Source organism: Botryllus schlosseri, chromosome 12, assembly GCF_051294905.1.
Source record: "Botryllus schlosseri isolate E-star chromosome 12, Bs_hap1, whole genome shotgun sequence".
NCBI lineage: Eukaryota > Metazoa > Chordata > Ascidiacea > Stolidobranchia > Styelidae > Botryllus > Botryllus schlosseri.
This window is the reverse complement of record NC_137247.1, coordinates 14,612,343-14,624,641: the sequence shown is the minus strand read 5'-3', so window position 1 is coordinate 14,624,641 and position 12,299 is coordinate 14,612,343. Positions and strand designations below refer to the sequence as shown.

General features: G+C 39.7%; 1 protein-coding gene and 1 long non-coding RNA gene across 3 annotated transcripts in view; one reads left to right on the top strand and one right to left on the bottom strand.

The window, feature by feature from the left end:
* LOC145452878 (uncharacterized) overlaps positions 1–12,299 on the bottom strand; it is a 193,675-nt gene that overhangs the window by 49,207 nt on the left and 132,169 nt on the right. The gene's annotated exons all lie outside the window — the stretch shown is intronic.
* Positions 1–12,299, top strand: part of LOC145452854 (uncharacterized) — a 44,814-nt gene that overhangs the window by 8,202 nt on the left and 24,313 nt on the right. For both annotated transcript variants that reach the window (XM_080330989.1, XM_080330988.1), the window contains exons 7-15: positions 1,562–1,670; positions 2,217–2,338; positions 3,711–4,067; positions 6,840–6,898; positions 7,630–7,746; positions 9,315–9,411; positions 10,317–10,380; positions 11,294–11,389; positions 11,458–11,512. In XM_080330989.1, the coding sequence (XP_080187115.1) occupies positions 1,562–1,670; positions 2,217–2,338; positions 3,711–4,067; positions 6,840–6,898; positions 7,630–7,746; positions 9,315–9,411; positions 10,317–10,380; positions 11,294–11,389; positions 11,458–11,512 (1,076 nt within the window). The remainder of the gene's footprint in view (positions 1–1,561; positions 1,671–2,216; positions 2,339–3,710; positions 4,068–6,839; positions 6,899–7,629; positions 7,747–9,314; positions 9,412–10,316; positions 10,381–11,293; positions 11,390–11,457; positions 11,513–12,299) is intronic.

Sequence of the window (12,299 nt, the reverse complement as noted above, 5' to 3'; positions counted from 1 at the left end):
AGACTCCTTTTGTTGACACCTACAAAATTATCCAACAAATGGTTCGCCAATGGCAGAATTCATGGCCTTTGCCTGTTCTGAATCAGGCTTCAGACGAGTGTCAGCCGAGAATGTTCGGTTCATTTCAATATGAATGTGCTTTTCAACGTTGTAATCGTTAATAGAAGGGCATGGAATAGCCGTGACTGTTGAGTATATTTTCCGAGATATTACCTATTTGGAGTGTCATCCATCATTTTACGTTTGCCCCAAATATGCATCTTGTGATTTCAAGAGTCGGCATCACGGATTAAGTTTCAAAAGCATGCTGACTCTCGGCCGAGTCTACTCTTCCAAACTTATCGAGTACTTTACAGACCTTTCATTACTAATTCCACTTGAAGTAGTTTTCACACGTCTAAGTTGGTATGCAATATTTTGGCATTGCTCTGCGGTATGCATTCTGCGTAGGTAGGCGACTATAATTTAGCACACTCATTACGTGCTCATTGCGTAGTTGAAGGCAGCTGCGTTCGACTGTATGTACTTGGCGTTTGAATGTATATTCCAACTTACTGATCGATTCGTCCCGTCAGTGTTTTGCTGCTATTAGCTCTGTAATTATATAGTACATGATTTCTGTAAGGGGAGCCACTTACTGCGAAATTTCTAGCTACAAAATTAGATGCCAGTTCAATCTGACTCGTGTGTGTACATCTCGCTACATCGATTTTGAAAGCATGAAAATGAATTATTGATGGAATAATGCCTTCTCCGTTCTTGTGACGTCAAATTACGAATGAATTTGCATCGGACCTCAAAATTAGGATAGGATAATGGTCTTGAGCTTCGATGTATTAAGAGGCCATGAACCGCATGCTGCGAAAATCATGGTCTGCTACAGTGCCCAGTTAATAGCCTGTTTCTGGATATGTTCCTTATTAGTTTTAGCTAAATTATAACGATTTGTAAACTTGAATTCTGATATGAATTAAATTATTTGCTATAAAAAATCGGCTGAGCCATCACTAATATATAAGTAAACTTGATGTTTCCGTTGCATATTGACATTGCCCCCAACTAAACCTTGATATTCCACAGTTCAAAGTTGGCAACGACTCCATGTATGCCTTGTACGGTAACGGTTCACATCCGATTGTGTAATTTAGCGGTTTAGATGAACCCAAGAATCAGCCCAATTGGAAAGCAAAATTTCGAGTCGGAACACGTTTGTTTGTAGTGTGATGTCATGTGTGACCCTATGTTTTCCAGCCAACCGATTCAGATGAAAAGGCATGAAATAACGTTAAAAATACCTGCTTTTCTATGCCTCTCATTATAATATTGTTAGAATTCTTTCACAAACTCTGAGCACTATCACAAAATTATGACTTTCCTGCATTAAGGTGCAAGGCTTTGCAGTGACTTTGTTATCTTGGCACCTTGAGACAATTTTTTTTCATACAGACACAGATAAGTGGGTACGATCACGTATTGCGGGCGTGGTATACCTTGCCTCCGTCAATTTTCTATGTAATTCAATTAGCGTCGTATTAATAGTAGTCGAATTTTTCCTTACCAGCAAAACGCTTCGTTAAATGCGGACGAGAACGCAGACGCGACGCCAACACTTGATAGGAAGCAGGATTCTAATGTCAACACACTGGATGCATCGGTCTTGGATAAAGAAGGTACAGTTCGATATATATATACAAGACTTTGCCTTCTTACGTCAAATAGACTGCTGATTGTGGGCAGCGACTGTCCGGTAGTGAAAATACTTCAGTTTTGTTGTATTCAAGTATAAAATGAGGTAAGTTAGCATTTAAGACAATAATATTCACGTGTTTTAAAAAATCTTTGATATATTGTGTGGATTTGTGATATCAGTAATGCGTGCGTATTATCTCTTCGAACGTGTCGGCTTCAGAAACAATGCCTCGATGAATTGACCGCTGTTCGGTTTTCTAAAGCACTATGACGGCTACATTGCGGGAGTATATGCAGAGTCGAAACGGCAAGAACCCCAGCATTGTTTTGTTCTGACTTTGTGTTTCGCATACTCTGAGATGTATTAAACTTTGTTTCATCATCTCTTCCGCGGGTGGCAATCGCCTTTCCTTTCCGGTCTTTTCATTTTTTGCGTCGATTTTCTTTTGCTGCCTCGGACGTTGCCGTCGTATTATTATTAGCCGCTCGTTTGCTGGCCGTGATATTTCCATGTGTCGATCATACAGGAAGCGTGCCTTTTGAAGAGTCGAGGCAGGACGACGCGAATATTATTACTGCCGCCACGCAATCCACGTCCAATGCAAGCGCAGTCGAATTGCGATCGCCGAGACATGAACACAACTCACAAGTAAGTGTTCTACTATTTCTATGAGTTTTGTGTTGAAATTTTGCTGTAACTTGTTCTGATATGGTGAAATTTACACTACTGGTAAACTTGCTATCAATCTGTTGTCAAATTCTGCAAGCCTGCTGTTTGATTGAATTATTGTGCAGTGAAATGGTAAGATGTTGAATATGGAATTTCGTGACCGGCATCTTTAACTGAGTCAGGTTCTTAAGTAGTGTTTTGGATATGCTGCATCAAAGTTTACCAATTCTAGCTGTGTGTACACAATCCCAGGAAGCATTCAATCGTTGGCAGTAGGTTAATATGTTTGCTGTGCTTTGCTATACAGAATCGAAATTATGTTCAAGAGTGGTTTTCAGATTGTAGTATTCCATCTTCATGGTTTATGTTTGCTTTATGCTTGCATTTGCGTTACTGCATGAATCTTCACGGTTGATTTGTTTGCTTCAGTGTTTATGAACTAGCCGTGAAATGAACTGCCCTTAGTGAGTGAGCAATAACTACTGACTCATGCAGCTTCTGGATAATGAACGAGACAATTTCATGATAACATTTGCAGTAACTGTTATCTATTACTGGAGTATCAATAAGGCAAGGTCTGTTCTGTGGTTCTGAAAGTTTCAGTGAAAAAGATTGGGGTCATTCGTTTCAATTGGACTGGTTTGTACTTGCTCTTAGCGTGGGGTTACTGGACTATATTGAATAGATGCTTGCACCACTGACCGCATACGGTCTAATAAACTGTAAAATGTCTTGATCTACGATTTGTTATTGGTGATGTGTGTTCAGCATTGGTTTTCTTTGTGGTTGTGTGAATGATGCATATCATGCATATGACGTCACTCACACTGAAAGGTGTGTGAATATTGGACTTGAATAATGATAACAATCAACCCAAAATCGAATGACTCGTCGGCTGCGTTACAGCAAATGTGATTTTGGTAAAATGAGAGACAAGAAAATAAAATTGTGATAAGTAGGTAGGCCTGCTCGCACCACCACAAAAATATGGGCTACCGCATCTTGCCCGGACGGTCTTTTGCTTCGTCTGCATGGCTTCGATTTGTGTTTGAAAGTAGGCAATCACACAAGCAATAGAGAATCTTTATTTGTCATCCGTGCAAAGTGTTAACATAACAAAAATGCAGTGGATGAAATATGATATGCAGATAAGCAAGGAATAGACAGGTTTGATATAACAATGTCATCAAAGCCGCCAGGAGCGTCTTAGAGAAGATACACTAAAAATTTAGCGATAATACAAATGCGGAGAAAAACAGATGAACGTGGAAAATAATTAGGTAGACAATAAATGAATTAGATAAGGTGAAGAGTTGGCAAAAGATCACATCATTTTCGTTTCGTTCCACAGGGGATCAGAAGACCAGGCGCCAGAGACAAGAGAAACGCCAGAGTGTTCCTAGTGCCGTCTTCCTCCGACAGCGACATGGACAACGCCAATCAGCAGTCACGCATGGAGCGAGACTTTGCCAAATTGGGACTATCCAGAGACTGCATGCCCAGAACGTCGCCCAAGCGCGGCGCGGACTACGGCGGGCAGCCCGCGATAACGCCGGAAATAACTGTAAAGAACGCGTCGCCGGTGAAGTTTGTACCGGACGTGCTACGTTCCAGCCCGAAAGAGTCACGGTCCGGCGAGAAAAAGTTGCTGGACCCGTCGATAGAAATTTACCCGGAGCTGTCCGCGTCGTCCAAGTCTCAGAGAAAAGTGAGTGGAAATTTTTGTGGTTCTATTGTGTTTAAATTGTCGACGGAGGGCAGTTTTTGTTCGTTGTTGTCCGTTATGATTAGAGCCCAGCATCTTATCAGGACTTTTAGCCGATTCCGTCGATATCACCCATATTTTGTCGGAAAAGCCAGTATTTTCTGCCCATACCGCCGCAGTGAAATCAGAGTAGCCTATGTCCATTTTAAACATCTTCGGAGAATCACAAGTGTTTGTAAGAATACTATCATTCTCCATCAGCCATATTTTGGCCACGATTATGTTTGTCACATTGATGTTAGAAATGCACATATGCGACGATATATTAAAAGATGACGTAGCCTATAGCAATTACAACTTTAAATTTGGGGCAATAATTTGAAAAATTTATTCCTGTTTGTTTATTCACAATAAAACTACAGCTGAGAAACTAGTACATGGTTACAGTCTATCGGGCGTATTTGAAGTTCTGGAGACACAACTTTTAAGCGTTTCAACCAAGTGAACACCAGTGGCCTGCATCAATCAATCAAGAGACATAATTGGTCACGTTCTAGTTATGACAGTCATATTATATTTATGTGCGATCCCTCAGCTGTTCAGCTAGCCTTACAGTTACATCAAATTGGCCTCCATTACTGCTCCGTGCAGTGTATTGATGAATAAGAAACAATACAAAGACCAGGATTATATACAGTAGTTGACTGCAACACAAGAATGCCAGCATCCTTCTAACGAATGACATTTGTGGCAACTGTTTGCAAACTAAGCACCAGTCTTCCTTCCTATTCATTTCTTCTCTTTCTGAAGAAGGGATGTTTTGCAATTTAGCCCTGGTTGATATTCTCGCTTAGCATACAGTGTTTACTTGGATAGGCTGTGTCTTGTGTGGATGTGCAATACCCTTAATCTGTTTGTTACAAAGGACAGAAACTATCTTGTGTCAAAGCGTTTCGTTATGGGAGACAGTTTGTTATTGATCTTGACCAATTTAAAACTTCACCAAGATGGCTTCACAGGATGTTGCTGAATTTCTTGGGGAGGTAATTGTGTTTGCCGTCAATAGAAGCTAGAAAATAGGGGTCAGGCTGCAGAATTTCTGAATTAAACATAATTTAAAAATTTCAAGTCATAGTTTCAGAGAATTTTGGCATGTTCCCTGTTTGAACACCAAATTGATTGACATGTCAGAAAAAGTTGTCGCGTATGGTATGGTGACCCTAACTTGCAGAGAAGATATTTTCTGGATGCCAGTTATAGAATTATAGATTCTTGACCCATATTGTCCCATATTGTTACAAATTGATGACGGGAATTCGCGATTCGGTGTGTTGGCTACTTTTCCTCTCATATAATGTTTTGATATGGATTGTTAGTCATAATCACGCTGGTTAATTTTAAGCAATTGAAAGCCAGTGCTGACCATTTATCTGTGATACGTTAAAAACATTTACAGTGTACTTGGATTGGATTGCCTTGGAAGATTAGGGTAATGATGTTTCGATCGACTGCAATAGCTGTTTCCTTCTCGCATGCACCTGAAAACATATCGTTTACAATTACTTTTTTATAACGTTATGGCTTTTGAGCTTCGATATACCTAATTGAACAATGGAACAGCTATAATTTGTGCCAATGTTTGAATTTGAAATTTACTTTATTGACATCCAGTTGTTTTAATTCAGTCTTTGTTTAGAGTCAGCTTTAGTACAGTATATTCTATTTTTGGCTTCGTGTGATAACTCGCCCACAGCTGGCAAATAATATACAGGAAAATTATCTTCACCATTTAAATGGAAATTTTGCTGGATCCTGATGAAATCATTTGTATATGGCATTGTTCAACCAGCTCGTTCTAGCGTTACACGTTTTTTTTTTTTCGCTGCTCCACCTTGCCGTGGATCGGGTAAAGCCCCATCAGACGCAAATTTACGCCAAGTTTGTTTAGGTGCAGTACAAATATTTGCTATCCGACTTTTGTCGCTAATACCTCTTACCTCGTAGATTGATTTCAATCTGGTGTGAATCATTCATGTGCGAGTAGTCGAGCTGTATTGTTAGATTATTCTATACAGTTAGCGGGTTACCATTACAGGACGCTTATTAACTTAGATGAGAATTTGAGGATATTGTGATTTTGGTGGCGTGAGTGGATTTAGATCTTGCAGACAAAGAACTTGGGATATTGTCTGCACGTTTTTTGCTGCAAAAGTACATAGTTGGTGGCCTTTTCTCACATGGTAATTATTGTAAAAACTAGAAGTTAGTGGCGATCTACTTGAAGGTGTAATTTAGAAGTCTGAAGAATGCCATTCGCATACTTTCGTGCTATTAGTACATTGTTTTGTAGCTTGTTGAAAAGACACATCAATTAATGTATGATGACGGATTAATTGAGATCGTACAGTACCTTTTTTAGGTGAATTGTCCGCTGTTGTGTGGATATGTCTCTCATTTTTCGGCTGTCATCCAAATACTTATAATTTAAGAGTGTTATAATTTGAATTTGTCCAATACCATGTTGGATAGTGCTATCAGTTTGATATCCTTTGGTCTTGGAAATCGTGAGTGATGTTTTTAACGGTCTTGGCACAAAGACAACCATATTACTTGTATTCTATCTGTGTCTTTGTTTGACCACAATAGCCTTCCTGATTCGTAGGAAATTTTCATACACAAGCTTTTCGTAAGATTGGTTAGTGTGGAATGCGACATAGTTTTTTTAAAGGCGTGCATTAAAAAGTCAACATTAATTGGAAAATTATATTTCTTCAGGAATCGAAACCGCACGATGTTGAACTGAAAAAAGAGTCGCAGAAAAGTCCCAATCGCAGGTTTGTAATTATTTGATTTTTGATTTTGACAATGTAAATTCCTCGGACAATACCGATCTCATAAAAAAGAGGCTGCCATCACCATCTGATTTTTAGGAGTTACACAATTATATGATATACTGTTGACAGATTGTGAATTGTGATGAAACACCCCAGATCTTGTTTTATTCTTAGCCCATTATCTCTGGTAATATAAAATCATAACATTATCCACATGAATGATGTGGTTCCTGGCATCTGATTCTGCTGGAGCCATGTATTGCCAATCTTGAAATAAGTGATATATTAGAAAAATTGCTGAGCACACGATTTGTATACTACTCTACCTGTATAAACTTAATCGTTATTAATTTCGCATCATACTATGTAGCCTGTGTCCATTGACTAATTGCTGAATACATAGACGGATGACTGCATAGGACAGTTATGTAGTTTGTTCGTGTATCAAGCTGGGATCATGTGTAACTAGTATCCACTACTCTATTTGACTGACATAGTCTATGCTCCCTATTACAATCTGTGTCCACAGTTTGTGATACGGTCAATGGTGTGGTGTGTTTTGGACCAGCGTTGATTAGATTTGTAACTCTTTCAAGCCACGCCTCGAATGTGTTCAATAATGATTGATTCTGAATGGGTCATAGCCTTGTCACGACGGTCGTTAACCAAACATACACACACCTACACACCTCGAGTCTGTTTCGGTGTAGTTATCATTTGTCAATTGGCAGGAGACGGTCTACGAGGTCGGGAAGGTCAGGATCCAGCAGATCAAAATCTACCGATTCGAGAAAGGCTTCGAAAGATGTGTCACGACATAGGAGTAACTCTATGTGCGATCCTAAAAGGTGAGATATTGCCAAAAATGCATTGTATGAGATAAGATGGCCAGGCCTTTTTGGTCCTGAGATAGTAGTTACTGAGTTGGATGTGTTTAGCAATATTGAAGATTAGCTATCCATCAAACTGTTGTGAAGAGCCAAAGTTGCACTAATCCGTTGTGGTGTGGACACTTCAGTCAACAATTGCTGCCTGCTCGGTCATGTCAGGAAATGGGGGGCTGACAAAGCTCATAGATTGTTTTTGGCTCAAAATTCAGCTGGAATTTTGTACCCTAATTCTTCTATAAGCTGATCGGTTAGCATGCTAATGATGTTTTACATTGAATTCAATTCGTTTGCAATATGTTGCTCAACCATGTTTAATCCGAAGATTTTCTGAAATCGATATTTTTAGTCATGGCTCAGGCTGGAATTTACTTTGAATTTGAACTTCAATAATGCTTGAGTTCACATTCATTTGGATAATTTGCGGTTGTATTCTCGTTCTGTATCGCTATGACGTATGACCGTTTTCTTTGTATTGTTATCGAGTGTGGTTTACTCCTAGATTTAGCCTTGTATAGTGAGGGAGAGGGTGGATTGAGATCGGTGGTTATTCGAGTTATGGTCACTCATATACAACACTGGTGTTATAGAGCCGGTGGTTATGTGTCCTGTGTATGGTATGACATAGACCGCTCAATAATATACCATCACAATAAGTTGAAATCTGTTCAACACTGGCAACATTGACAATTTATGACATTGGTATCTTGGTGTGTAGCTAGAAAGGGTTTTAGTCCCTGTTGTGTTTTATGAGTTTCTGTGTCTTCCATTTTTGCGATAAGCAATGTTGTTTTGGCGTCACGAAGACGATTCAACTCTTATGATCATATTCATTTCATCACGCTTTGTTTTGCAGTGATTGGTTTGACCTGAACACCCGTTGAACTCAGTATCCTGTCCCGCAAACAAATGATATCATTTCGTCACATCCTTTATGCATGAGGCTGGTTAACACTGGTTAAAACATGAAGTATATCAAGTTCGATACTGGGGTTGTCACCAGTTCACATTCCACATTCACAGTGACAGATTAAACCCAGTTTGTTGTTATTATCACCGACGTTCTCAATTCTCAATGCAATATGTGCAGAATTATTCTACGAATCAGCCTTCACATGTTTCCGCACTGCCTCTATGCCTCTTGAAGGACTTACATTCTTTTAACGGATCAATTGCCTTTTCTGTCGTGAGAGAATAATTGCGACTATTTTATGATACTAGTTCTGTTTACTCAATTCCCCGTGCATTTTTATTATGTTTGCTTTCTGTACTTCCGTATAATGTTCCCAGATTGGCGAGAGCTTCTTGGAGGTACAGAACTTCAATATACAATTAAATAGTATATTCATATTGAAATGAACCCGAATATTTTCGGCTGACACTCGTCAGGGGTAATCGTCAGCAACTAGTAGAGAATTGGAAAGAACATTGTGATGGCTGAACATCAGCGCTCTTCTTTTGTTCATTTGAGACTAGCTCAGGGTTAAATTTGTGGTATTGTAACTTTTCATTTCTTATTTTTACAACAGAATGAGGAACGGGCAAGAAGCTGTTGCGGCTGCTGTTATCCATGGTACTGGCGTGTCCATTCCATACATTGACGATGTATCGTCACCCACTGAAGAGGTATTGATTTGAGACCTAAATTTACTATGAAGATTTGTTATTAAGATACCATCTGGACACCATTGCATAATTCCATGGAACTCGCTGTCCATAGGTCTAAATTTCCTTGGTCAATAGACCTGCATGATCCATTTTACTGTAACTAAAAATGCCATACCTAACGGTTGGTATGGTAAGAGCAGTGTATTCCTGTTCACGCTGGTTCAATGATTGTATTTCAAACAAAAAAAGCGCTCTACTATATAGTACACATTGGCAAACTTGTTCCAAAGCATGAATTCTGATAGTCATTCATATGTTAATCTCCCATTAGCATTACATTTTAATTGGTTCAAACGGCCAAGGATATCTACTACTGACTGTACGCTACCCTGCCCGGGCCCATTCAATGTCAGTGTTTACTTATGGCGTCTCAGTATCCCACAAGGTTTCAAGTAGGGAAAGGTGATTCCCTAGTTCAGATTTCTGAAGTGCTCGTGACATTGGTCGATATGTTCTGTAATTTCGGCAACACAATGACACAAAATGAATAATTTGCTGTGTGGCAATTATCGCTTGAATTGAGTGTCAGCCACTCAGCCATACATTAATGTAATTATGTTCAGCTCACGCACAGCCTATCTCACACCGATTCTTATTTCCAAAGTAAGATAAAGTCTATAATGCAATACCTTAACTTCTCTGTAAGACATGATTATTTTATGTGGTCTTCAATTCTGTCGAAGGAAGCAGTTATTCATCTCTTCCCATGCACTGACGTTGGAATATTCTGTCTTGAACCTGTACAGTACGAGTAGCCTGCAACCAGTCCTGTTAGCCTTGTTTGGTGCCGACATTGACTGGAAGGAGAGTGCTTGGCAAGTTTCAAATGATCGAACATTGAACCAATGCCGGCTTGTTTCCAGGTGTCTGCACATGCCGGAAGGTCCGCATCAAGGAGAGGCTCGAAAGCTCCTGAGAATAACCGAGGTATTGTAGAAATCCGCTGGACCTGTTTGAACTGGTAGTCTATTTCATGGATGGGTGGCTTCCTTCGAAATCTAGGATCGGAAATTTCTGAATTGAATATTGAATATGTGCCAATATAACAACCCATAAAAACTAATCTTGAGAAAAGGGCTTGGATCGTTCTGGATTTCGTCGTTGGATTAGTGGAAAACAGTAGCCTATATTTGCAATGATTTTGAGAATAAATCAATTTAGATTATTATTATTATAGATTATTAGAATCTATATATATATTAATCGTATGAGAGGATCCAAAACATGTAGTAAAATGCTACGCACGTTGGTGGTATTGAAATTTCTGTGAATTCATGATCAACCCAATGTGTATGTATCGAATAATCTATGGTAAAAAAAAAACTAATATCTTTATTGTGAAGTATAACAGGCGATACTTTCTCAGTGATCGTATATGTAAACCTTCCGTATCAACCATACTCTTATGACTTTGATGAGCTTCTTGGAGGGTACATAGCTTCAATGTACAATTGAATAGCATATTCATTATTCATATTGAAATGAACCCGAATATAATCTTTGTCTGACACTCGTCAGGGGTAATTGTCAGCAACTATTAGAGAATTGGAAAGAACGTTGCATAGCAACAATCGTCTCGCAAAATATGACATCACCGGCATGAAATTTCGAATGATCTGAGCGGAGAGAGCGCTTAAACTTTTATATGGTACACGAATTCCTTCTGTAGGCACTGGCTTGGTTGGTGTATTTTGATAAAAGTCGACTCCAAGGCACCCAAATGAACGTGTGAACGCCCCCTCCCGGCAACAGCAATTAATATTTGACTCGGAGCTTTCGCTTATTGTGCGAAAAGGGAATCACGAATACCAAAAGTTGATTGGAAACGTTGAATTCACAGGCTCGATTCATCGTAGTAATTCCGCCGACGTCTTGTCTTGTCTTGGAACGACCGCACCGTCAACGAAACTACGGAGGCAGCGTGCTTCCAGCGTTGGTAAGTTTGGGTGTCTCTCGGAGGTATTCGGTAACGAATGGCTTATCTCGCAAATTTGATTTCTACAGACCGATCCACGTCGAAAGCGTACAACCGGCGGTCGTATCAGATCGCGATGAACTTGTGAGTCGCCGATTTATTCTGTGTTTTTCTGCTGTGACCCTCAAAGCAGACCGTTGTGCTAGTCCTAAACTACTACTAAAACTGATATCATTAATTCCGAGTACTGAAATTATAAGATCCTCGCCACTGAACGTTGATTTATCAACGAGAATCACTAAGGTACTCGATTTTGCCCTGCCCTAGTGAGTTCAATCCCCGTCTTGATCACACCAAAGACATGATCCGTAAAACTGGTATCAGTGGCTTCCCCGCTTGGTGCTCAGCATTACCGGAATACCGTGGTGGAGGGGTGTTGCAAAATAAGAAAGCCTCACAAGGCTATATCTGCGCCTACCTTGTCCAGCGACATATGCACCTAGTGCACTCATGGTATGCATACGCACAGATCATATGTATGTATATCATGAGTCGGTGTATATGCCGCAGAAAACATGAAAGGAAAAATATACATCATCCCTGTCTGACATTGTTCAGAGACCATGTCTTATTGAAATAAACTACTTCAGCAAATGAGGAGAAGTAGATGCTGTGATATCTGATGAGTGCTTGAGTGAATAGTTTCAGAAAGCAGACTTGAGTATGAAGTATGAAGTATGAGACTTTTAGTGATGCATGGTATGCGTGCTGCTGGGTGCGTAAGCCGTAATCATGGCTGATTCAAATGATAGACGACAATGCAAACAGGCGAATGTAATTTACATTTCCGTTTGCTTGAGAGGCACCCAAATATGCCCGGGGGTTTGATGTTGTGCTATTGTGTGAATCAAGTAGAAGTACGTGCAATTGA